The sequence below is a fragment of the Rhinolophus ferrumequinum genome, chromosome 5, assembly GCF_004115265.2.
Source record: "Rhinolophus ferrumequinum isolate MPI-CBG mRhiFer1 chromosome 5, mRhiFer1_v1.p, whole genome shotgun sequence".
NCBI classification, from domain to species: domain Eukaryota; kingdom Metazoa; phylum Chordata; class Mammalia; order Chiroptera; family Rhinolophidae; genus Rhinolophus; species Rhinolophus ferrumequinum.
Window position 1 is genome coordinate 84,691,725 of NC_046288.1, and position 25,743 is coordinate 84,717,467.

The window sequence follows — 25,743 nt, forward strand, 5'->3', positions numbered from 1 at the left end:
CAGGGAGAAAGGGAGAGGGAGGAAGGAACAAGGAAGGGAGGAAAGGGCTCTGTGGGGGTTGAGGGCCTCGCCCCAGGACCTGGGGCTAGGGCCTGAGCGTTTGGCGCTTGCTCGGGCGGGCGCGAGGCCGGCCGGCAGGTGGCGGTGCGCCCTCGGCTGCGCGGTGGCGTCGGCGAAGCGGCGAGTCCCCTCCTCCCGCCGGCTCCCTCCCCTCGCCCGCTCCTTTCTCTGCGCTCTCGCTCGCGCTCCCCAGCTCCCTTCCGCTCTCGCGGCCGTGGTCTCCCTCGCCCGCACCGCCCTGCCGCCGCCCCTCGGCGACCATGGCGCACCGGGGGCCCCCGCGCGCCCCGAAGGGCCCCAGCCCCGCCACCCAAGCCCGGAGCCCCGGAGCGCCGCCGCCGCCGCCGCGTTCGCCGCGCTTGCGGCCGCTCCTGCTGCTGCTCCTGCTGCTGGCCGCCTGCGGGGCGGCGGGGCGCTCCCCTGAGCCGGGTCGCCTGGGTCCTCGCGCCTGGCTGACCCGGTCGCCGCGGAGCCCGCCCGCGGGGCGCGCGCTGCCCGGTGACGGCGAGGAGTGGCAGGCGCGCGGCGCGGAGTCCGGCGCCCGGGGTCCCGCTCGGGGTCCCGGAGAGGACGGCGCCCCCGCCGCGGGCCAGGGGCGCCGGGCGCGGGCGGCGCCAGTGACCGGCGCGGCTTCGCCGGCGCAGGTCTCGCTCATCAGTACGTCGTTCGTGCTCAAGGGGGACGCGACGCACAACCAGGCGATGGTGCACTGGACGGGCGAGAACAGCAGCGTAAGTGACCTCTGCGCGCCCCCTGGGGCCCCTGCCCGGACACCTCCAAGCCCTCGACTTCCGGACCGCCCGGTGGTCAACCCGGGTGCTCTGGGATACTTGGGGACGCGAGTCACCTCGGCGGCGCCCCTACTGGCCTCTGGCCACCGGTTACTTGGGGAGAGGACCCCAGATACGTGAGCACCCTGCCTCACCTCGGGGGATATTCGCGCAGATTCCCGGGACCCCGAGCCACCTCGGGGGTACCCCCACTGGCCCTCACATCCCAGGTTATGGGGGTTGAGGGTTGTCTCCAGAGGTTTCAGGATCGTGGCCACCTTGGGGCGCCCCAGGCCCTTTAGAATCACCCCCGAAGTCGGTGCCGCGCCTCAGTCGCCTTCAGACTCCACCTGGTCCGCTCAGCCGTGTGTTCTGGGATTTTTGGCTCCAAGACCCTCTCCTCCATGGTCTTCCCCGGAACCCGGCTCGCAGCACTTCCACGGGTTCCAGGACTTTCCCGGTCAGCTTGGTGTCCGATTCTGGGGCCACCCCTTTCCCGATTCCCGTAGTGTGACTCGCCGCGGGACGCACCTGGATACGCCCAGATCTGCGTACCCGTGGATTTGGGCGCCACACTGCGCTCCGAGACCGCGGTCAAAAACTCCCAGCCCGCCCCTGCTTTCCTCACCACTTTGGCCTTGTTCTAGCTGGAAGTTCAACACGACACCCCCTTCCCGGCAAGGCCACCTCTGTTAGGGTCCTCCGGCGCCTCCTTCCGCCATGCAGTGGTTCCTACCCAGCGGGGATCCTGCCCCCTCCTTTGGGTGTTGCTTCTTTAGGATTGAGGCTACCCAGGGCCTTTGCTTGCCTCGCCTGTCTTTCCTACCCTGCTGCTCGCCCACCCGAGATGCCCGGTGGTCACTTTGGGGTCATCTCCCAGCAGCCCTAGCAGGTCATCACAGTTTTGGGAGAGGGGTGGGTGCAGAGAGGTGGCAGTTTGTGTGTGTGTGTGTGTGTGTGTGTGTGTGTGTGTGTGTGGCTGGTTGTATGGGGAGGAAAGATGGGAATCTGCTCACTCCCGTTGTTCATGCTGGTCCCCCCCAGTGGCTGACCCCCAACTCTTCTCCTTGACCACTGCTCCCCAAAGTTCTGAGGAGGCACTGAAGGGCCAGGCCCCGTGCATATTGTGGCAGTGGAGGAGTGGGGGTCCAGGCGCTTCCCTCACCAGGAAAGGGGTGGCACCCAGGCTGGGCATCATTTCACCCCTTCTTCTGTCCAGCTAGCTGGGCTTCTCTGAGGTGGGGGGTTCTGCTGGAAGAGGGAAAGGGTGGGCGGATGAGGATTTGGGGGCAGTGGGCAGCCCAGATGGGCTTGACTGTTCCAGAGCTCAGTGCTCTGCTCCCTCCCCCCGCAAGTCTCTGGTCTTTGGTCATTTCTGACATTTTTCAGTCAGACTCGCAGCCCTGGGGGTGGGAATGGGGGAGGGGTGTGGAGCTGACTCACTGGGCCCCCCTCCCCCCAGGGGGCCCTCCCCATCTGCATCCTGAGAGAGGGGTCAGACCACAGACATGCAGCTGGGTGAGCCCTACACTACCCCCCAGTACTCAAGGACAAACTTTGTCCCGTGTAATCAGCTCTAACTTAGGGACTGAAAGGTAACCCGGAAGCCAGCAACTCAAAGGAACAAACAAACATGAAAAGTCAGTCCCCTCGAGCCAGGTATCTAAGCCAGGCCCCCACCCCACCTGCTGAGGTTGTTGATCCAGCAGCTTGTGTCCCTTTGTCCTTTTAGCTTCATTGCTGGAAGGGGGTGGGGGTGAAAGAAGGGAGAGACGCTGAGGGGTGGACATCAGCCTCCCTGGTGGGACCAGTGCCTCAGGGCTCACGGACACCTAGCCCACCCACCCTCATTCTGAGCACAGAGCCTGAGGACCAGTTGATTTCCTTGGGGAGAGTGGGGAGGGGCCTTGGACAAGCGGGGCTGGGACAGCGAAGGGAGGCTGGCAGAGGGGCCTGATTTCCTCCTTGGGCACAGTGGCTGGGTTGAGTGGGTGGGCTTGTACCCTGGCTGCTGGCAGCTGAATGCCAGGAGGGAGAGGGACTGGGGAATGGGGGGCTAGGAGTGGGGGATTCCAGAAGCGGAGGTACATTTCTCCTCTGGCTACTGGGAAAGGGGAGGGCAGGGATGGCTCCTTGAAAGCAGGGTGTAGCCTGGCACTTGGCAGACCCTTAGGAGGCGGAAACCCTCAGCACTATTAGTGGCTTGAGCGTCTGTAGGGTAAAGGAGGGCAGATGGCATGGAAATGCTGGCCCCGGCGTCAAACAGCTTCCCACGCCTGCTTCCCTCTCCAACCAACCCGTTCTCTGGAATGGGAAGTCGAGGGAGACTGTTTTCTCTGGAAAAACAGACCACACTTTGGCTTGGGGAGCAGGTGATACTCTAAGAATTCTACCTCACCGGGACACAACTCAGAACAGGAGTGAAAGCTGTAACCAAGTGCGAAGTAAAACCATTTTTCTGGTTGTTCTCGGTGCTCGGCGCACGAAGTGTCTTAAAATGTCCTCTGCTCCCTTGGTCCTCAGCAGGTAGCCCAGGGCCAAAGATTTTAGCCGGGATTCTGCACTTGGTTTCACCTCCGCTCAAAAGCACCATCTCTGAAAACTGCACAGACATTAACTTGAGGCCAGTTTGTTGAGCGGAATCTTTTAAAATTGTTATTTCACCCAATTTGCCCAGGTAGTGAGTGAGACCCAAGAAAGCATGATTCGCAGATGTGGTCCACGTGAGCAGAGAGTGTTTGCCTTGCTGTGTTTTCAAAATTAAAAAAGAAAAAAAATTGTTTGATGAGAGGGACACACTTTTTGAAACGGTATTTTAGAGCCTCCACAAAGAGGTGTCTCCGGAGCGGAGCTGGTTCCGCGGCTGCAGAGCTGGCTGGCGAGCTCTGTGCCTTCTCCCTCCGGTGCTCCATCCCTCCTGCCCCACGGAGCTCCAGGTGGATAGGAATGGCTAGGAAGCAAACACTGCCTGTCTGTCTGATGTTTAGTGGAAACAGTGTTACCTGTGAAACGAGTGTTTCATTGCAACTGAGCAGCATTGCCTTTGATGGATCCAGAATGGGTTGTGCAGGGGCTCCTGGTTTTGTCTCCTGCGCTGCCCTCGGAGGCAGAGGTGTGATCTGAAGGTGGAGAAATACTACAGAGCACTAGTCGCTGCCTCCGGGGTTACCGGCTCATGTTCCCCTGGTGGGACTGCGCTGAGCCCGGTCCCAGTTGTACCGTTTCTGGGAAATCACGTGCTTATTATGCTTAGTTTACACACTGCTCACTTGCGGGCCTTCCCTCACGGCACTTGAACTTCAGCTTTGACGCTCCCTGGACTTGTGCGTCAGCTTCCCGCAGCCAGGCCCAGTTTGTGCAGCTTTGTCACTGTTCAGCAGGTCACCCCCCTCCCCCATTTTCCACGTCCACTCTGTGCTGTGTCTGCAAGGTTGGGGATGTCGACGGGGCTTGTATGCAGAGGTGATTCTCTGGGGTCTTGAGGAACCTGATGTCTTACACGCAGAGAGCCAGTCAGAGGTTCGTACGGAGCTTCTGAAGGTGTGAATGGGCTCATGGCGCCTGCCAGGTGTCAAATCCTCAGGGCAGGTGTGGTAGCTTCCTCGGGCCGCCATAGCAAAGTGCCAGAGGCGGGGCTTTAGCAACACAAACCAGTCTCTCGCAGCCCTGGAGGCTGGAAGTCCAAGCCCAAGGTGAGGGCGGGTTGTTCCTCCTGAGGCCGCCCTCCTTGCTGTGTAGACAGCATCTTCTCCCATGTCCTCACGTGGCCTTCTCTCTGTGTCTGTGTCCTAATCTCTTCTTATAAGGACACCAGGCATATTGGATCACGGCCCACTCCCGTGACCTCATTTTACCCTGATCCCCTCTGTAAAGACCCAATCTCTAAATACAGTCTCATTCTGAGGTGCTGGAGGTTTGGGCTTAAACAGGTTATTTTGGGAGGCACAGTCCAGCCTGGGATAGCAGGGAAGGGCCCCCAGTTACGCCTGCGTCCCCTTACTTACCACAGTGGAGCTCAGAGCAGTCCAGGGGTGGACACGGACAGCTAGGATACGAGTTGAAGGCAGCTCCTAATGGATCCCAAACATGCGCCCGGAGAGCCCAGCATGGCGGTGTGGGGGGGTGGTTATTGACGCTTTGGCCTCGGACCCTGCTCGCCTGGGTGTGGTCAGTGAGGCCCCGAGAGTTCATGAGTCCATTGCGCAGGATCCCGTAGCCAGAAAGGAGCAGGGCCAGGCTCTACACCCAGGTCCGTGGAAGTGAGACCTCTGGATGGAAGCTCAGAGGAGGTGGATGGCCTGGCCCAGGGCCCTGGAGGGGTAGAGGGAGACGAGGGCTTGAGAGTTCCCAGGTGAGGACGGCCCACCCTGCTCTGCAGGCCTCTTTCTTTCCCGAAGCAGCACTGGCTTCGTGGCTCCCAGCCAGCCGCCAGCATCCAGAGGCCAGAAAGGCCTCTTATAAAGCACTTCAGGTTCCCGAAGGAACGGGTCCAAACCCGGCGACAAAGCTGATTTGTAGCCTTGCATCTGACGTCTGTGGTTTCGTGATGACAGCTCCATTCCACTCTTGGAACTGAGCTTGGTGGCTCTAGGGCCCTCCGTTTAAGTCTGCTGCACTTTCCCTGAGATACTTTTGAATTCCAGGCTGCTGTCCCCCGGGCCTGCCAGCATTTCGGGGTGGGCACTGGATTGGAGAGAGAGGTCTGGTTCACGGGTGGCTATGGCTGGTCAGTATGTGGATGGTGGGCATCTGCCCAGATGATTCTGTCATGGCAGCCTTCACCAAGTGCCACCAGGGGCCACCTAGAGAGAGACAGAGGCAGGCAGAGGTCAAGTGGTGCGGTGACCAGTGCTGAGTACCTGTCACATTTGCTGTCAGGAAGCTGGCCGTGCAAGCTTGGGGACCCTGGGCCTGGCAGCTGCATCAAGAATGATGAGAAAGAGAAGGAAGCCTGTGTTGTGTGTGGGACAGGTGACAGCAAATGGAGATGTGTGCTGGGCGGACGAATCTAGGAGAGTCCCGGCGTGCAAACCAGCAGTGTCATACTGCCATGCTGTCCTGGCCAGCTCCCCCCAGGTTTGGAAGCCCAGGGAGTAGGGGAGTCCTGTTGCCATTCACAGTGTTTGGGAGGTGAAGGGGTGTGTGTGTGTGTCTCCCAGACTGCGTTTGCTGCGAGAATCCTGTGGGACACCTGCTCTGTGTCCAGGGTGACCCAGGGTCTTCTGCATTCCTCCTGTGCGGGGGGGGGGAAAGCCCCAGGTGAGAAGAGGCCTCCCATTAGCCCTCAAACCGGCTGCTTTCAAGACGGTCTGTCAGGTGGTGGGGATACAGTGATGAGCAAAATCAGTCATAACCCCTGTCCTGGTGAGATGTTTGGTCTGGACAGGAATTCATCAGAGAGCGTCCCAGTGCCCTGTGAAGCTGTGTGGGGACATCAGGGAGGGCTTCCCGGAGGAGGTGATCCAGCAGCTTTGAAGAACAAGTAGAGTCACATCGCCTGGGCTGAGGAGGGGTTTGGGGTGGTGAGAGGGAGGCTGAGGAAGAGGCTGGGGTCCTGAGAAACCTGCGGGGCTGTGGGCAAGAGCAAGGACACATCCGTCAATCAGAAAGCCTGGCTCCAGGGCATACAGACAGCCCGTTAATAAAGTTCCTGAACACATTGCACAGATCTACTTTTACTTTAATAAAGTGGCTATTTAATTTGTAGTTGCATGAGGGTTCCTGAGAGTATTTTAAAGAGGTCATAAATTAACATCATTCTTCTGCACGCCCCTTCAGATTAGAAAGCAGCCCCGTGCTTGCACAGGCCTTCTAAAGTGCTGCCGTTATTTCAGATTTTTATTTTATTATAATTTGTCAGCAGCAGGCTGAGACTCTGGAGGATGACGTCAGGGAGCACAAAGTTGGACTGATTAGGAAATCGGCTGGGAGGATGCCGAGTATCCCTGTGCCTTTTCCGGTTTGGGAAGAGGCGGAGGGGGAGCTTGTAAATTGCCTTCTGTTTGGGGGCTTCCTCTTTTTTTCCCCCCCACAGTCTCCAGCAAGTGAGTTATTTATAGGTTCTTACAAGTGCTGGTTTGGCCCTTTCTCCTGCCAGTCCTGGGGTTTGCATGGGTGCTTTCTGGACCCGAGAAGCTGGCTGCTGCTGCCATGCTCTCCTGGCCAGCTCCCCCCAGGTTTGGAAGCCCAGGGAGTAGGGGAGTCCTGCTGCCATTCACAGTGTTTGGGAGGTGAAGGGGTGTGTGTGTGTGTGTGTGTCCCAGACTGCGTTTGCTGCGAGAATCCTGTGGAAGCCTCGTCCTGGCTGTGAGTTTGAATCCTGGCATGAAAGAAGTGCCCTGTGAGTACGAACCTCGCCCCGGCAGTGTCCCCCTGAGTAGGAGACCGCTGGCCTGCATGCTGGGGCTCCTAGGTCCGCAGCTCTTCTGGGCCCTCCTGGTGGAGGGTGGGGACCGAGAGTGGCGTGCACTGGCACTGCCTGCGGCTGCCTCTCCGCAGCAGGTTCTCACTGGTGCAGCCCATCCTGACGTGCTCCGCGGGTTGTAAACCGCAGACTTACACAACTGTTCTCAGCCCCCGTGAGTGGTGATTGACGGGCAGCCCGCTGAGGGCAGCAGGCAACCCTTCTCTATGGAAGGAAGCCTCTAATTTGGGGACACTCCACACAGCATGGTTTGTGCCCATCATCTGTATCCCGAATAAGCTCCCTTGGTCGTTTTCAAAATAAATGGGGTTGCTTGAATGTGAGCTCATATGGGAGAACTGAAAAAAAAAATTTGAACTCCGACATTCTTTTGAGATAGGAAAGTTCCTTCTTATTTTGCATTTCTGTAGCAGTCAGTTACTGTATTTGCACAGAAAATGACAATCATTTAATTAGTTTCTTCTCACACCAGCTCGAAGATCTTAAAATAACAGCACTCCCCTTCCTTAGTAATTTTCTTGCTAAAGCAGATAATTTCCTGCAATGGTGGGCTCGCCTGGACTCCACCAGGCCGCGTCTCTTGCATGGCGCCATTTCCTGATGCTCAGAGATAAATTAAGTTCAAATTAAAGTAAGAAAAGAGCCAGGCCTGGTGTGGCCGCTTCTATTCAGGTCGGTTTTAATGCAGAAAGGGACTTTTATGAGGTTTCTGCGCGTGCATATTTCTGAAGCGTCAGACAGGAGATACCATCTCCGGGGAGATGCCGTGCGTCAGTTAGGATCACGGTGCCGCTGACATCATCTTATCTTCTCATAACAACGTCTCACTGTTTACATAGTGGTGCTGACTAGTGCTAGTGAAGTTAATCACCAGCGTGCCCCCTTGTGTGCCCACTGCTGTGCCAGGCATGTCACACGAGTTACCGCTCTGGGTCCTGGGAACAGTCCTGCAAAGGAGATGCCATCATTCCCTTCACTTAACGGATGAGACAAGTCAGGGTCGCGCGTCCGGGGCGCTTGCCCGAATCGCACAGCTAATAAGGGTCGGAGACGTGATGTGGATTCCATCACTCTTGAGCTGAGTGCTTTTTCTTCACGTGCAAGAACTATTTTTATTCTTTCATTATTATTTTTTCATTGTGGGAAAACACAGCTACCATAAAAGTTACCCTGTTAACCGTTTTTAAGTGCACAGTTTTGTGGCGTTAGGTGCATTCGCGTTGTGGTGCAGCCATCGGCATCTCCAGAACTTTCATCCCCCAAAGTGAACTCTGTCCCCATGAAGCACTGACTTTCCATCTCCCCTCCCCCAGCCCCTGGCACCCACCTCCTAGTCTCTGTCTCTGTGAATCCTCCTCTAGGGGCCTCACAGGAGTGGAGTCACATAGTGTTTGTCCTTTTGTGTCTGGCTTGTCTCACTGCGCATGGTGTCCTCAGGGTTTATCCAGGTTGTAGCAGGTGTCAGAATGTCCTTCCTTTTCAGGGCTGAATAATACTCTGTGGTGTGGACGTGCCACATTTTGTGTGTCCCTCCATCCGTCTGTGGACACCTGGGGTGGCCCCACCTCTTGGCAACTGTGAATCGTGCTGCTGTGGACGTTGCTGTGTCGATACCTGTTCCAGTCTCTGCTGTTGGTTCTTTTGGGTGTTTACACAGAAGCAGGCTTGCTGGATCATGTGCTAATTCTGTGTAAATGTTTAATTGAGCCTGAGGTCCTAGCTACGGCAGAACTCTCGCTCTTACGTCTGCCTTGATGTTAGAGCGCTTGCCAATTCGTTGCACGGTGGCTACCCCCCAAGAAATCCACCGCTCCGTGTGTTTGGAGGCACAACACGCAAGCTTTAAAGGCACTCCCGTCCCTAGAAGGGACACTGCGTGAGACTGTGCGTGGGAGTCACTCCTGTGTCTGCTTTCTCATGTGTGACCCAAGGGAGGGCTGTTGCTCAAGAGCCCAGGAACGGTGGGAAGTCAGAAATAGGCTGGCTGGTCGGACGCCTGGCCCGGGTGGAGGAGGAAGTCTGCCAGGGCAGGTGTCGGCAAGGGCTGCTGCCTTGCCTGCGGTTGGCGGCTTGCATTTCAGGTTCACGTGCATTTCGCCTCCTCCCTTCTTTTAGGCTCTTCTCCCCTTGGCTGCCTCACTGACCAGTTAAGTAATTCAGTTTTCACTCCATAAAAATGAAGCACTCAATGAAAACTCCTCTGTTTATCTCAGTTTATTCACATCAATACCACTTAACCCCATTCAAGTCTGTTTTCTGATTCATCCCTGAGTGTTGGGTGGGGCTCCTGGGTGCTGATTTGGTCCCTGCAGTGGATGTTTGTCTGTGAGGTGAGGTAGCTGCCATGTGCCTTGCTGGACGTCAGGCCCCAAGGGCCAGCCCAGGACCTGCACCCAGGGACCTGCTGGCTCCCAGGACCCCCCAGCGTGGCACGGGGCTTCTTAGCTCTGTCTGTGCCATAGAGGGAGCTCCCACCAGCAGTCTGGAGAAACCCATGGAACTTGGTCAGATGTGGTTTTATAATGAGCATAAAATGAAATATAGAGGATTAAAAGGAAACCAAATCTATGGCAATAAAGTTATCAAAATATGAAAATGAATTTCTTTATTGACACATCAGGAAACTACTATCACAGCAGAGAGACTCACTTGCATGTGGTAAAGGTAATGAGAAGTGGGATGTGGCCTGTGGGACAAGAAGAGACAGAAGGACCCGCGGGAATGATTTCTCTCCCCGCCACCTCCACCGCCTGCCCCTGCTCCCCGGGTCCTGTCTCCCCCAGCCCTTCCACAACCTGCGGGTGTGGATTCCAGGTGAGTGGGGGCGTTTGTCCGTTTGGCCTCTGCCGTCCCCCAGTGCCTGGTGCTTAGCAGATGCTCAGTAAGCTGGTCAGATGCGTAGAGTGGGAGGTGATCCTTGGTCCTGAGGGGCTGTCAGAGCGCAGAGGCCCAGCCCACTTCCCTTTCTGCTGAGGTTTGGGAAAGACCAGAGTGGGGCCTCCCGCTGTAGGTCGCACAGCCAGTGGGTGACAACGGGGCTCCCTATCCAGCTGCCTGCTTTTTGAAGCATTAACACGTCCCTGCCCCTGTGCAGGGAGGGTCACGAAGCCTTCTCTGCAGAAAAGAACCTGCCCGACAGATCGAGGGATTTCCTTCCTTCCCAGAAGAGGCAAAGGGGAGAGCTGGTGAGGGAACTCCTGGGAACGGCCTTTGTCCACGTGGCCTGAGTTCTGTGTCCTCCAATGTCTTCTTAGTCACATCAACATGTTACCTTTAAAAAGGTGTAAACGGAGCCATTGTTTGGAGGCTGTGGCTGGGGTGCCTGCCCTTCCCCCAGCCCCCCATGCTCCCTCCCAGGACCCTGCCTGTGCTGAGGGGGTAAGCTGGCTTCCAGAGCTCACCCGGTGGTCAGGGCTCAGCTCAGGTGCTGGGCTGCAGCATCCACCATGGCAAGAGGGCCCGGGCTCCTCTAGCGAGCGAGCTGGTGGATCCTGCCGGGCTGCTCCCCAGCCCTCTCCAGTTTCCTCATCCCCAGAGGAACTGACAGGCCCTGCTCCTCCCCAGCCAAGTACAGATGGAGCCAGGGAAGGTGTGGGAAGTGCCGGGAGGGACACAGGTGAGCTCAGCATGTGCCAGTCACCCAGCCAGCTTCTGCCGTCCTGGGAAGACTTGTTGGTGCCAATCAGATTTTACCCTCTTTCTTTTAGGGACTCTTACAAGGTTACGTTTTCTTCCCGTTTCTTGAATAGTTTGCTAAAGTGGAGTGAAGCCAGTGTTTCATGAAGCATTCGGCTCCCTGAATGTGCTTTTAAATTCTTTCTAGTTGACGGCTGGTTTTTCACAAGTTTCCTGATATGAGTTATTGCCGGGAACACTCACCTCTTAAGATCATGTCTGACTCTTTCTGTCTCTCTGGACACCAAGCAGGGCCTGGGCATCACGGGGAAATCAGAAACCACTGCGGGGCTGGGCTAGCAGGAAGGGAGCTTTGGGCAGGTTTCTCCCGGCTCCTGGGGAGGGGAGCTAGCCTGGACATTCCTGAGCAGTCACCAGTGCCCTCCCTGGCACAGGAAAAGCGAGGACCCTGAGACCTGGACACCGAGGTGGCCTTGCCCCACCCTGCCTGGCTGCCTCGCTCCTCTGAGATTTGGAGAAGGGGACACTTGGCTGAGTCTGGTGCTGGCTGCCTTGACCTCTGAGCTGGGAGAAGGATGGGGGTGGGGGCCGTCCACGTGGCATGCTGGGGAAGGAGGAAGAGTGCCTTAAGTTCTCCAGGCCACTCAAGGTTTTTGCTTTCCAGACCATTTCCAGACGGCCTCTCAGTGGATACTGTCCACTGAGAAATTCAGGAATTATTGTCAGGGCAGGGCCTTGGCTGAATGGGCCCGGAGGCAGGACTAGTCTTCTGCCCTCTGCCCCGTTCCCTCCTCTGTGGACACATTTCCTGAGCCCCCTCCCCATGTGCCAGGCTTTGTTCTAGGCATGGTGGGGGGGAGGGGGCAACAGAGGAGCAAAAGACCACCCAGTGCACCTGCTCTCAGCCTCCCGGGGAGGCAGGGAGGTGGGCTGTGACACCAGCAATAGGACAAGGGGATCTGGGAAAGGGATCGTTTGCATCTTAGGAATATTCAGACACCCTCACCTTGGGATGAGGCTTCTAGCTTCTAGCATGAGCCCACCCACCCTGCTCCCTTCATCCCCTAGGTGGCCGTCCCCTGCATGCACCCCACTTCAGCCTGCACCAGAGACTGCCTGCATCCTCCAGTCTCAGGCTTCTCCTCCAGGAAGTCTCCGAGCGCCCACTCTGGATTGCAGGAAGCCCCAGCCCACTGTCCATGCAGTGAGTTAGGCCCCTGTCGCTGGGCTGGGCTGAGAGCCCCACGTGTTGTTGCCCGTGGTGTACAGCTGTGTGCATCGTTCCCCACGAGCCCCGTCAGCCCTTCTCAGCCAGGACCCCGGGGTCTCTCTCGGGGTCCTCGGACTGTTTGTGGGGACGAATCACCTCTTTTCCCTGCTCATCGGCGCCTGCTGCCTAGTCCCCTAGATCAGCCGGTGGCTGTGCCCTGCTCTGGGGTCCTGTGAGGCTGAAAGGGGCTCTGCCAGGCTGACTGAGTGTGAGCCCGCCCGCCTCCGGGCTATGTGAGGCCCTGGCCAGCTGCTAACCTCACGGAACTTGGTCTTTCTCATCCTTAAAGGGGGTGATGAGCCCCACCCCAGCCTTGTTGTGGACCAAGGCTGGTGCCTGTAAAGGGCTTGGCCCCGTGCTGGGCGGCCAGCGTGTCCCAGCTCACACCTGGGGTGTTCTCTGGAGTGACGTGGTCCAGACAGAGCACAGTCCCTGATGAGGTTCTCTAACCTGGGGGCTGGGGGGTGGCCAGGGGCCTTGTGAGCTGTTGCTCAGAAAGGGTGTCCCTCGGGAGGGGCTGGCATCTTCCCGGGGTCTGCAGGGTGGCCTTTCCTGGAGCTGTGCAGTGCTGCAGCAGATGGCTGCTCAGGGCAAGTACCCAGGCTGGCCCGTCCCCTGGGTGCCTAGTCCCCTGTGTCCTCTGTTGGCCAGGGACCAATGTCCTGTTCCGGACTTTGGGGTACCTGGGATGGTGGCTCTGCTGCGCAGAGTTGCCTATCTGCTCCCAGTCAGGTCTCCCCTGGAAAATGGGGATACGGTGCCCACCTCGTCACACCATCCTGGCCGAGACGATGCATTAAACACTGGCCACGAAGCTTGGGACCCAGCCTGTGTCAGCTCCTCTAGTGTGGAAGGCCCCGGGGTTCACTCCTCAACGAGAGAGAGACTTTTTGGGGAGGTGGAGGGGGTGGGGTTCAGCTAGCTGCCAACATGTCAAGGCCCACAGGGCTCTTCCAGGGGCTCCCTCTGCTCCTCAGAACACCCCCAAGTTCACGGCAGACTGAGTCAGGGCCCCCGGACTCACTTATGCAAGAAATTTCACATCCGCATTTTTTCTTAGTAAGTCCTGAGGCCCCGACCTACTGCAGGAGCAAAACGCTCCCCTGAGCCTCCCTGCCTGGAGAAACTGCGGGAAGCCTCCCAGAAACGGTGGTAGGGAAGGAGAGGAGGGAGGGCGGGTGTCCAGCTGGCATGGTGGAGCTTGGTGGGTTTGGGGACAAGAGGCAGAACCTGGAAGGGAGGAGCCTGATGTGGGACACTCACTTCCCTAACATTTGTGATGGCGCCTTTGTAAAGACGGGCATCGTCCACTTGAACGTCCCCAAGTGCATACGCGTCCCCTCAGACCCTGCAGAGGGAAGCGTGTGACAGGGCAGAGGGTGTGGCCCAGGGCCGAATCCGTAGTCCCTTTGATTCTCGCCCCACCTGGAAGAAAACGGAATGGCAACTTTTGGATAGCAGTGTCCGTAGGTAATGACTGTTACCTGGCATCTATTTCTGCATAATTCTGTCAAAAACCGGTCCCAGTTGCCTGTGGATGCCCTGCCTGGAGCGCCTGTCCCCTCAGTGGGGGAGGGGAATTCTCGAGGGAAAAGAAGGGAGCAGTGGGGGTGGGTGGGGGACCTAGGGGAGCTCTCTGGTGGGGGTCTTTGCCTCCTGGACGCTGACTCCTGTCAGCAGGCCGTGCAGGGTTTCCCCTCCTCCAAGCCCCACTGGGAGGGACCGTCCATCTCGTGGGCTTACCTGGCTGCGTTCTCGCTGATTGGTCACATCTTCCTTGTTCCGTGTAGGGTTACTTGAGGCGGGGAGGTGACCCCATGTCCTGCCTTTCCTGTAGCTCCTGTAATGCTGTGTGCAGAGCGGGTGTGTTAAGCGGGACTCTTGGTTACAAGTCACAGGAGCCCGATTCCAACTAGCTTAAGTGAAAAAGTGGCATCACAGGTTCTCAGAACCAGCAAGTCCAGGGGGCTGACTTCAGGCACGACTGGTACCAGACTTGTTCCTCAGGCTCTGCCTGGGCCCAGCTTCCCTCTGTGTTGGCATCCTTTCCCCACAGCCTTCCCAGGTCGTGGCCCCGTGAGAAACCAAGGCGAGAATGCTGCTGCATGCCAGTGCTTCCCGTCGGAACCCAGAACTGAGACCCAGCAGCCTGCGGGGGTCACGTGCCCACCCTGAACCCATCGTCTTGGCCAGAGGGCCGGAAGCTCGGAGGGCCAGGCCAGGCCTCGGTGCCCAGCCCTGGACCCACTCAGACTGAGATTAGGACCCAGCTGGCTCTGGCCAGGACCCTGTGTAGGGCAGCGTGGGGAGTCGGGGAGGGCCCGAGCGGTGGCCTTGTGTCTCTGCTGGCTTAGTCACAGAAGGTCATCGTCCTGTCATCCTCCCAGCTTAGGAGGACACCGGCCCGCCCCTTCCCCCATGGCCCTGGGCTCCCCGAGGGGTCTGGGCTGTGTGATCTCCACTAGAGAAGGTGGCAGTGCCATCGCCATTCATGCAGGCCAAACCAGTCCCCTCACTTTCTGTGGTTAGTGGTCTGGTGAAGGCCCCCAGCTGGGCGTCTGGGGCCGCTCGGCTCCGCGTGGGGCCAAGTCCATGTCCACGTAGCTCATGAGTAAAGCAGGCCCTGGAGTGTGGCCCCCACTGCCTCTCACCCGTGCTGTGTCCCTCCCCCGCAGGTGCCTTTGCTGTCTCTGGCTCAGTGTGTCCTGTGGGTGCAGCTCTCTGGTGACAGGTCATGGGGTGACGTGCAGGTCGTGGTGGACGCCACCCCAGCAGGGAGGGCGGTTCCTGGGACACCTGAGGGCTTTGTGGCCTGGACTCGGACCACAGGCCGGCCGAGCAGGGCTGGGGCGGTGCTGTCAGAGGGGATCCAGGGAGCTGTGCCGTGATGGAGCGTGGTAGACCTAGCCTGGAGACGGGCTCCTGTGTCTCCTTCATTCAGTGGTTGAACCTCTCAGCACCTTTGAGCATGCCGCCAAAATCTTTACCCAAGAAGTCAAGAACCACGGAATTAAATCAGGGGATGTGGGTGTCACAGGCGCTTAGAGCCGGGCAGCCTCCTTTTACAGGTGAGAAACGGAGGATCAGGAGCTCGAGTGGTTTGAACAGCGTCCAAGGCTGTGAGCTGCAGAGCAGGGTGTAGGCCAGGTGTGCACATTCTCAGGCCAGGGCCCTTCCAGACAGAGACCCAGAGGGTGACCCCGGGAAGGGCTCTCAGCCGCCCCAGCAGCCCTGGCTGACAGCTCCCGGAACTGGGGTGGCTGGAGCATTCCTGTGGGGCTTGTATTGACCTCTCGCCCCTTGAGCTGTGAATTCCGGGCAGTGAGCGAGCCAGCCCTAGGCTGCACGTGGACTCCTCTGCCAGGAAGTCGGCTGCGAGGCTTTGTTTTGGTGTCTCCAGCCTCCAGCCTGGGTGTCTGACAGGAACCCTAGGAAAAGGTGAATCACAGATGGGTCCCTTCTTGTCTGCTCACAGCTCCTTCTGCCAAAAGGACAGCTGTTGGGTGGGAAGTCTCTCCAGGCAGATTCACTCAGCAAACACCACAGGCATCTGCCATGTGTAGGACGGTCGCTAAGGAGGAGTCCTGGGATAGACACACAGGGTCTCAGAGTTTCCAGGGCACTTGGAGGCCACCATGTCCCAGCTGGGATCCCTTCGGTGACGGGAGGCTCACCCCCTTCCTGAGGCAACATATCCCAGGTGTCTGGTCTCTGCTGGAAGGGGCTGAGATCAGCCCTGAGTGGAGGTTACGGTAGGAAGACGATGCAGCAAGCGGGCGGGTCGTCCGGGTAGACATGGAGTTGCCTGTCTTTGCTGGTGGGGTTTCCGGGTGGTGCATCTGTTCTGCTCGTGAGCCTCAGGGGAAGTGGGGGTGGTGCCCCGTACGGCTGAGGCTCCCCGGCCTTGCCTCCCTTTGATGGCAAACCCTAGAAGGCAGAGGTGAGGGAGAGTTCAGCTTGCCAGCTTGCTCTGTGTCCGTGAGAGCTGGCACTGCCACTCTGTGGTGACCCCCGAGCCCGGGTCGGGTGCGCCTGGCGGTGGGGTCTGCGCTGCCACCCTTCATTCAAGGCTGTGTCTCCTGTATTAGCTCCTGTGACAGCTGAAGACACAGGTGTCTCCTGAGGTGAGCTCTGCAGGTGAGAAGTCTGAAGTTAGTGTCACTGGCTAAATGAAGTCAAGGCGGGACAGGGCGGGGTCCTTCTGGAGGCTCTGGGGGACAGTCCGTTTCCTTGGCCTTTTTCAGCTTCTAGAGGCGTCTGCATTCCTTGGCTCCTGGCCCCTTCTGTGCATCCCCCGCTCTTGGCTCTGGCATCACGTCTCCTCTGACTCTGTCCAGCGTTCCTCGGCTCCGGGCTGCATCGCCCGAAGCTCTGCTTCCGTCAGCGCACGGCCTCCCCTGTGTAACATCTGCCCTGCTTCCTCTCCTAAGGCCCACCCAGAGAATCCACGGCCATCTCCCCGTCTCTCAGGATCCTGAAGTTAGTCACACCTGCAGGGTCCCTTATAAGGCAGCGCATGTACAGGTTCTGGGCTTTCGGACTTGGGCACCGTGCCACCACTCCTCTCGCCTCCCGTCCCCTGGCCTTTGTGCTGCAGCCCTGACCAGCTCTCTTAGGTCCCTCCCTCCCTTCTCTCTCTGGCCTTTGCACCTCTGGCCCCCTCTGTCTGGAACCTTCCAGCCTCCTAACCGCCGGCCTCCCCTGCTCTTGCTCCCACCATCCCCCCCCCAGGGTGCCATAATGTGCTCCCTCGGGCGTCTCCTCGGGACAAGTATGTTTAACACTTAGCCTGACACGTGGCGTCTCCTCAGTCAGTCCTGTCTGTGGACCAGCTTGGGGGGCCTGTGGGACAGACAGCCTTTATCATAGGGCTCTGCGTCTATGTGCTTTTACTTAAGATGAAGGTTTTTAATCCACTTGGAGGCAAAATCTGGCCAACTTCAAAGGACGACGTCAAGTCAGCAAATACTTGCTGAGCCCCTGTGAGGGGAAGGCGGCCCCCAGGGTGGGGCAGGGCACTGTGGCCTGAAATGCCCAAGGCTGTGGCTTCTGCTCTAGTTACCTGTTATTTAGTTGTGTGTGGTTGTGTGTGACAACAGTGCATACATAACAGAAGGGAAAAGTACCCAACTGTTCAATAATAAGCAGGAAAAGGAGCTATGTGGAGGCCTGTGGGGTGGGCAGCTCTTGCCTGCGGAAGCTGCGAGCACATTGTATGGATGCCTGTTGTCTTAGGATGGTGAGGGTTGAGCGATTTGGGGGGTGGTTGAGGGTCCTGGAGAGGGGACGGCTAGGCTGAGCTGGGGCATGGTGGACAGGGTCCCAGGCTGGCCTCTCCCACCGGCTACCTGAATGATGCAGGGCGCATCATCACACCTCTGGGGGTCTGGCTTCCATGCACACACGTGTCTGTGCGTGTCCGTGTCCAGGGTGGGCTGAGCCACGGGCTGGCCAGGAGTCGGGAGGGGCCCCTCCAGAAGTACAAGTTCATCTTGGGAGGTTTGTGAGCTGTGGGACTTGGCTGAAACAGACGGTCGGATTCAACAAGGAAGGCGATTCTGTGCTCCTAACTGCCCCTGACTGCTCACCCCGTTTGGCCAGGCGTCACCTTCCATTCAGCCAGGCGTCACCACCCGTTTGCGTTCCTAAGTGGATCCTCATAGCTTTCTCTCCTCCATCACTCAAAGAATGGCCTCGGTAGCCAAAAAGGAAATTAGTTTCAGGTGGAAGCCTATTTTTACTGTTTTAGAGACCAAACTGTTAATTACTTAGAAATCACATGAGGATTTTTAGCCTGAAAAAAAAAAATTTTTTTTTTTGGGGGGGGTGAGGGTTCAATTTGTCATAGATATTAATTATAGATACGGGCTTCAGCCCACTGAAATAGTTCCTCTCTCAAGAGATTAGAGACATTTAAAATGCTGTGCCTTGTTAAACATAATGCATATTCTTTTCCTCTCTGCTCAGTGTATGGATGGAAATATGAGATTGGGGAATTTCAACACGATTTGATACCTTTTCTGAAGGTAACTGAAGGTCGCTCCCATACCCTGGGTGTGTTTTCAAGTCTCCGCTGCCAGTGGAACGTGATGACAAAGGCCAATCAGGCAGCCCTTTGATTCTGTGAACTAGGCCACAAGGAATGCCATGGCTTGTCTCTAATCCAGGTACATCCACCCACGTTCACATCCGACACACACCATCCTGGGGCTTCCATGCCCTTGAGACAAAATGCACACTCTGTGCGGCCCCCACTCACCCCGCTGCGTGCCACACCGCCTCCCTGCCCCACACGCTCTGCCTGCCCCGGTGCCACATCCACTCGCTGCCCCACATGCTCTGCCTGCCCCGGTGCCATGTCCACTTGCTACCCTCCCTCCTCAGAGCGTGTGTCCCAGCAAGGCCCTTTCCTCAATTCCTTGTCACTTTGGGGGCCTTCTCAGCAAAGGTCACCTTCCTTAAACCTGTCCTGTGCCCTCCACCTGTGCCTCCTGCTTCTTTCCTTAATTATATTATGCAGTTCGTATTTGGCTTATCTTTTTGTCTGTTTACTCTTTGTGTGTGTGTGTGTGTGTGTGTGTGTGTGTGTGTATCAGAAACAGTAACTCTCCAAAGGCAGGGACAGTGTCACACTGCAGGGCTCCGTTAAGTTTGAGGTGTCACATGGCACTGCCAGGTGCCAAAGTCCCGCAGACCCAGGGTCTCTAACTTGCTTTAGCATGTCTGCTGCTGGGGACCCACCAGGGAGCCTGGTGCGTCTGGTGCTTCTAACCTGTAGCTGTGTGTGAGAACCACGGTCCTGGGTCGGGACTTCGGAGGGGAGGTGGGAGGCGCTGCAGGTAGACTGACCGGATGTGGAGGCAGGAGCAGCCCGGCCCTCAGCGGCCGCCTCGTCCCAGGCCCTCTGGGCCTCCATGCGCGTTCACGTTGACGCCTGTGTGTGCCTGTGAAATAAGGACGTGTTTGGCTCACGCGACTGAATTGTGGATTGGATTTCAGAAGTAGTTGCATCAAAAGTACACACAGTTTAAAGCACCGGCCCCTGCTGGCCGCCCATTGGGCTGATGTGGCTGGAACCGGGCTGAGGCTGCGGGTTCTGGGTCTGGCTCCCCTGCCCCCAGCGTGGTGGCAGCTCTGATGGGGGAGGCCGCCCGGTAGTGAAGGAGAGCCAGCTCGGTGCCGTTCTCCCAGCTCCTGAAGCAGAGACTGAGGCCCGGGGACCGTAGGTGACCAGGCCACACGATCCTGGTGCCACTTCCTGGCATGGGAGGGTGCTGTGTTGGGAACAGGGGCCTGTCTGCTTCGTCTCTGCACCCTAATATCTACTTTAAGGCTTGCTACGTTGTAGGGCCTCAGGAAACAATTGAAGAAAAGAAACGAGTGGGTGAAGGACTGACAGAGAGAAAAGGAAGAGGCCTCTTTTCCTAAATCAAAGGGCCGTAGGTATGTCCCAGGCAGGGCAAGACTTTGGTGTCCCTTCAAACGTTTTCTGGAAGTATCTATTCAGTGTCCATTGAGATAGGAGAGATTGACTCAGGCAAGGCAAGGGAGGGGCTGCTGTTTGGCCTGAGAGGGCGGTCCGCATTTCTGTAAGCCCCCTGCAGACCCCTGGGTTAGTGCTCTGTGGTCCATTTCCACGCCCGGCAGCGGCCTCTGTGGCTGCTACCCAGACGCTGCGCAGTGTTCAGCCTTCTTCCCAAGTGTGAGCTGGTTGCTGCAGTGAGAGCTGATTTAGGGGTGAATTTGTGTGAGATTTCCAACACTCTGTTGCAGCCCATTACACACTTATGTCCTTTTATGTTTCCAAGTTTCTATAGGAAGTAAATGATTAAGTGGCACCCACACAGTTTTTTTAAAAAAAGAAATGATTTTTCAAAACAAAGTAATGCTCTGATGATTTGTCAGAGAGGAGGAAGAAAGCCTTAATAAGCAGAATGCTGCTTAATAAATCCTAATTACTTACGTGGGCAAACGTGTCAGCTCAATGGATGTGCCCAATTAAGCAGCGAATCACGTGGGCTGTCCTCCGTACAGAGCTGGCCACACCCCCTGGGGTTGACCAGATGTCACCAAGTTCTCGTGGGCAAAAACCACCTCTTTTCTATGCCCTGAGTTGCTGACTGGTATCCAAACATTGGTGTGTGGCACAGTCTCCTGCAGGCACTTGTCATAAAGAAGCGGGGACCAGCCTCAGATGTCCTGAGTGGGTGCCAGTGGGTGGACGTGGACGGAGTCCTCCAGCGGGAGAGCCCTTTCTCAGGCAGAGCGAGCAGAGGAGTCAGAGAAGGTGGCAGTGACTTCCTGTGTGGCTGGGTTACCTTCAGGGCCCTGCCAGTTCAAGGTGTGTGAGAGCATGGAATGAATTGAGGGGCAGGTGAGAATCACCCCAAGTTGCCTGCCACTGGAGCGACATCAGGGGGACCGATGGTGTCACCTGATACCTGCAACACGCCGGGCTGTGTGTGGGGCGCAGAGAGACACAGGCCCTGCCCTCCAGAAGCCCCCAGGCCAGTGAGCAGATGGCTGAGTAACACCTGGCAGGGCTGCTGAGGCAGAGGAGGGCGCAGGCTTCCCGGAAGCAGAGGCACGTCACCAAGACATGGGGAAGGCAGTGAAACCACATTAAGTTAAGCACTTAGGTGTTGCGTGTCCTCCGAGAGCCTGGCCGCGTGCTAGGTGGTGGCAAGGCGGTGACAGCCGAGTCACACACATCTGCCTTTGTGGAGCTCGTATGTGCACTGCAGCGGCAGGGACACAACCGCAAGTCAGTGGAGCACGTGCAGAGGGTGGAAGTGCTGTGGAGAACAGATGCTGACATGCAGGGAACAGGGGTGGGGGGCGTAGGCCCCGCCGCCCGAGGCTGGGGTAGGGCAGTGGTGTCTGCGTGGGGACGGGCTCGGCACGTGGGGACCTGCAAGGGCAGTGGCACATGGCCCAGCGGTTCACTCCTAGGGCTGTGTGCTTGTGTGTGTGTGTGTGTATCCGTGCGTGTCTACAATAGAAATGAAAACCTGTGTGCAGTCCACACGTGTACACGAATGTTCGCAGCAGTATTATTCACAAAAGCCCAAAGTGGGAACAGCCCAGATATCCATCAGCTGGTGACTGGATGAGCACAAAGGGGTCTCTCCGGGTAGTGGACCATTACTCGGCCGTAAAGGGGAGCGAAGCACTGACACACGATAGGTACAGTATGGGGGACCCTTGTAAACACGCTGAGTGCAGGAGGCCGACAGGAGACCACGCATTGCGGGGCCCATTTGTGTGAAATGACCCAGACAACCCCCTCCACAGACAGCGGGAGTGGTGGTTTCTGGGGGCTGGGGGAGGTGCAGGGAGGGGCTGCCTGCTTACAGGGCTGGGGTTCTTTTGGAGGGAAAGGAGCGTTCTAAATGCATCAGTGGTGTTTGCACAAGTCGGTGGATGTACTAAGACACTGAACTGCACACCTCAGATAGCTGCATCGTGTGCTGTGTGAATTGTACCTCAGTAAAGCTGTTGGAAAGGAAGGGGGGTATGGCTGGAGCTGAGGGGTGGGGGGCCTGTGTGCCGTGGTTAGGCAGGGGGGCAAGTGTGGGTGAGGAAGGGCGCCCCGGCAGTGTCCGGAGAGAGCTGGAGCGCCAGGGGAGGCCTCTGTGGCTCAGGACGGCAGAGGGTGGGTGAGGGTCTGCAGGAGCGGGCGGGGGCAGGCACAGCAGGTGGAGTCTCCCCAAGGGCGGCCGGTTACCTGGAGGGCTCCAGGGGCGCCCTGGACTCATGCACCCACGTGGCCCGGCCCACGTGTGCAGGGCTGTGGTGTGTCTCACCTGCTGGCTCAACGGTGACTCCAGTGTCCCAGGAGGACGGTGGACTCGGGTTCCCTGCGTGGTTTCCTTGGACAATTGAACTTGATCTGACGGTCAGTAAGGAGGTGGATTGTTGTCGGCTTGCCCACAGGCCTCCTGCCCCAGCATTTGCACCTATGTGTCTGGGCGGGTGGGAGGCGACGGGCAGAAAACCCCTTCACAGGGTGCCAGGAACGTGGGGTGTCCAGAGGTGGCGGGACGTAGGGACGTGCCCACATCTGAGCTGCTGCGGGAGGGGCTGAAGCCCCAAGGAAGGAGGCAGAGCGGGGCTCCAAGGGTGACGGGGTGGCCGGCAGGACGGGGGCTCTTCCCCTCCCCGCAGCACTTGCTCACCCCTTGCTCCGTTCCTAGGTCTGTGCCAGACTCTACCTGAATGAACCCTCTCAGTGCTCAAAGCGGTCCTGTGAGGCTGTTCTCAACCCACTTGCAGGTGGAAGAGCCAAGGCACAGAAGAGTTAAGGAACTTGCAGCCGGCCACGCAGCTCAGGGGCCACCCCTGGAATTTGAACCTGGCCACCTCACTCAGCGTATAAGGTGGGCCTCAGTTTTCTCATCTGTTCAGTGGGTTACCGACACCTACCAGGCAGAGTAGGAACTCAATGGCTGTTCGATTTGGTTTTTGTTAATTGTATCAGCACAGTACTAGAGATGTGCAAAGGGAGCGTGACTGCTGCCTGCGCTGGATCCCTGGGCTGGTGGGGGAAGGCTGCGGTGGCTGGCATGCTGGCTCCAGGGCTGATTCAGATCCACCTGCTGGGAGGACGGGAGCCAGCTGGTTAGGGAACCTCAGGGCTCAGCCCCAGGGAGCCTGGCTGAGCGGGCAGGTAAGTCAGGTCTGACAGCATTTGATTTTTCTCCCCTAAAATTGCCTCCTCTGGCCTAGCTCTTCTCGAGTGTGAAGGCACATGCGCCCTCAAGACACCAATGGGGACATGGGATTACTTTTTCGTGATTTGCGATAGTGGAGGGGATGAGTCCAGGTGGGGCTCTGCTCGCAGGTGCACGTATCTGCAACAGCAGGCTCTAGGCTGCTGTCTTTTCTGCTCCTAAAATCCTGCCTTTGGTCTTGTGCTCTGGGCAGCTTCTCCTCCCCACACCTTGTTATGCTGGTGGGAGGCGGAGGCGTGAAACCAGGAGGGACTAGAGGACATCCTGCCCCTCCCTCCTCTCCCTCTGCTCCCCTCCCTCTTCTCCACTTCCAGGACAGTCCTGAGGCTGCCATCCTGTCCCAGCAGCTCGCTGGGGGCCAGATGGGCTCATCCCAGGACACTGAGCTTCATTGTGTCCTTTTCTTCATCAGTGACATTTATCTCGGGCAAGACATTTGACATCTTTGCTTTGGTGTTTCCTCTAAATGATGGCAAACAGACCGGTGTTCCCTCCACCGTATGGGGAGTGATGTATGAACTCTATGCTTCATAAAATGCTTCAAAGAGAGGGACCGAGGGAGAATATGATCCAATTATACAAAACATGTCGTCAGACTCCTGTTCATCCTTCAAAACCCAAATGAGGTATTGCCTCCTCTATGAGGTCTTTCCTGATTCCTCTGGACAGAATTGCTCACACCAATGCTTTGCTGCACACATGTTTTTATCACTGGTGAGCTCTACCCGGCTGTCACGGTTCCTTGACTTCTGTGTCTACCCCGCCGGGCCGAGAACTATGGACAGCAAGGACCAAGGCCTCTCCATCTTTGTGTGGCACTGCTGTCGGCTCAGAATGGGCTGCAGCCACTGTCTGCTGAGTTGAAAGGAGTAACGACAGTAGCATGTGGCCGTGCACAAAGCATGGCAGGAATGTTTGTTGCGTCATCTCCTTGACCTTTCCTCGCTTGGTGGTTTGAACCAGTGTGGGCCGGCCAGCCCGGGAGTTGTCGGGGTGGGACTGGGTGTGTGCTCGGTCCTGGGAAGAGCCGAAATGGGGTGCCCTGTCACCCTTGTGGTCCCCAAACATCAGAGTGCAGACAGCCTTGGCTTGAGCTCCCACACGTGGCTGCAGCCAGTTGGGGGCTGCAGCTGGCCCACTGGGGGCTGTGCACATGCCTCTCTCCTCGTGAGTTCTCAGGGCTTCTCCGTGTGTTCTTTGCCCATGGACCCGGCTGGAGCTTCCTCCCGGCATGGTGGCCGCCAAGCAGTGGGACTGCTTTGTGGTGGTCCAGGGCTCCAGCGTGGGGTTCCTGCAGGAGATGGAGGCCCCGTAACCTTTCAGGCCGCAGCCTCGGAAGTCACTCAGTGTCACTTCCAGAGCCAACCTGTCAGAAGCCCGGCCAGGTTCAAGGGGAAGGGAACACACGCCTCATCTTCCAGTGGCAGCAAAGTCAAAGAATTGGGGGCCGTGTTTGAAAACCACCATGGTGAGAAATCATGGCTGTGGCTGGTGAACCCCAAAGCAACCCCCACAGCCGACGGCCTCTGAGTCTGCGGTTATGGCTCCATCGTGTGAGGAGGATCCGAAGCTGCACTGTCACTGTGTGTGGAGTACGTACTGTCGCAGGCCCCCGTTTCCACTTCCAGCCCCAAGGCAGCCGTCACTCACCTCCTTACGGCTGGGGCGGCCACGAGTCCAAGGTCCTAAAGCCCCAGGCAGAGTCTGGATTTAAACCCAGGTCTATCTGACCCCCAAGCCTGGCCTTGCTCGGCCCCCATGTGTCCTCCCAGCAGAGGGGTCCAGGGCAGGAGATGATGGAGCCGTGTCGAATGCAGCACATGCACCAGAACTGACGGCTGGTGCCGGCCTGTTTGCTGAAGGGCTAAATCGTGATGTTTGGGATGGCCCAGCAGGAAAATTTACTGTGGGGTTTATTCCTGACAGGTGGAGGGTGCAGGCTGTGGTTCTGGGGCACACTGACAGCCTGCTAGATGCCGTGTGACATAAGGAAGAGCTGTGGGCCTTCCCCCAGACCCACTAATCCAGAGCGCCATCTGTCCCGGCTTTCAGAGTCACCGCTCAGGCTGAGACCCAGTGGCTCCGAGGTGGGAGGGGGTCTTCCTGGTCAGGAGTTCACAGCCAGGCCCTACTTGTTTGGGGGGTTAGTGTGGGTGGCACACCTGCTCCACGTCCTCAAAGACACCAGCAAGGGACAACCTCTAGGCTTTTCCTGGTTTTGTTTCTCAGCTTCTGGGTCTCCTCATGGCCAAAATCACCAGCGTCCCTTATAACTGAATGACATGCTCATTGCTGGTTAGTTCACGACTAAGGAGCTGGAGCTGAAAGAGCCGGGCATTACAGGCAGACGGTCCATGGTGGACAGTGGTGGCCGGCTGTGGTGAGCGTGCCCTCGTGTTTCACACGCATGACCCACACACGCTTACACACACACACACTTACACTCACATACACACTCACATACACACACACATACACACTCACATACACACAGTGACACACACACACACACACACTCACATTCACACACACACACACACACACTCTCACACACTCACACCCAGCAGGTCTCCACATCACTGCAGTGCCTGTTCCCAGGTGAGCTCCTCCTCCAGATGCCGCCCGGAGCCCGGGCCCTGCCCCCCTCCATGGGCCCCGCAGCGGGGCCACTGGAGAGTGCTAGTTAGCCAGCGAGTCCTGGCGTGCCAGCCTCATTATGTCGCTCCCCACGGTGGCCTGGGGTGGTAGACTCATTCTTTTCATCATCTCTCCAGCCCCCTGGTTCTGGACCTGAGCTCTTAATTTGCTTCCCCTCCACGCCTCGCAGTCCATGACCTTTACACTCCTGCT

At 57.7% G+C, this 25,743-nt stretch overlaps 1 protein-coding gene across 2 annotated transcripts in view; it reads left to right on the plus strand.

The window, feature by feature from the left end:
- The first annotated feature begins 320 nt into the window (after positions 1-320).
- SORCS2 (sortilin related VPS10 domain containing receptor 2) overlaps positions 321-25,743 on the plus strand; it is a 392,162-nt gene continuing 366,739 nt past the window's right edge. Inside the window, exon 1 of one of the 2 annotated variants that reach the window (XM_033106450.1) lies at positions 321-791. In XM_033106450.1, coding sequence (XP_032962341.1) covers positions 321-791 — 471 coding nt within the window. Of the gene's footprint in view, positions 792-7,126; positions 7,171-25,743 lie in introns of those variants that run through there. The other variant, XM_033106451.1, reaches the window with a different exon arrangement.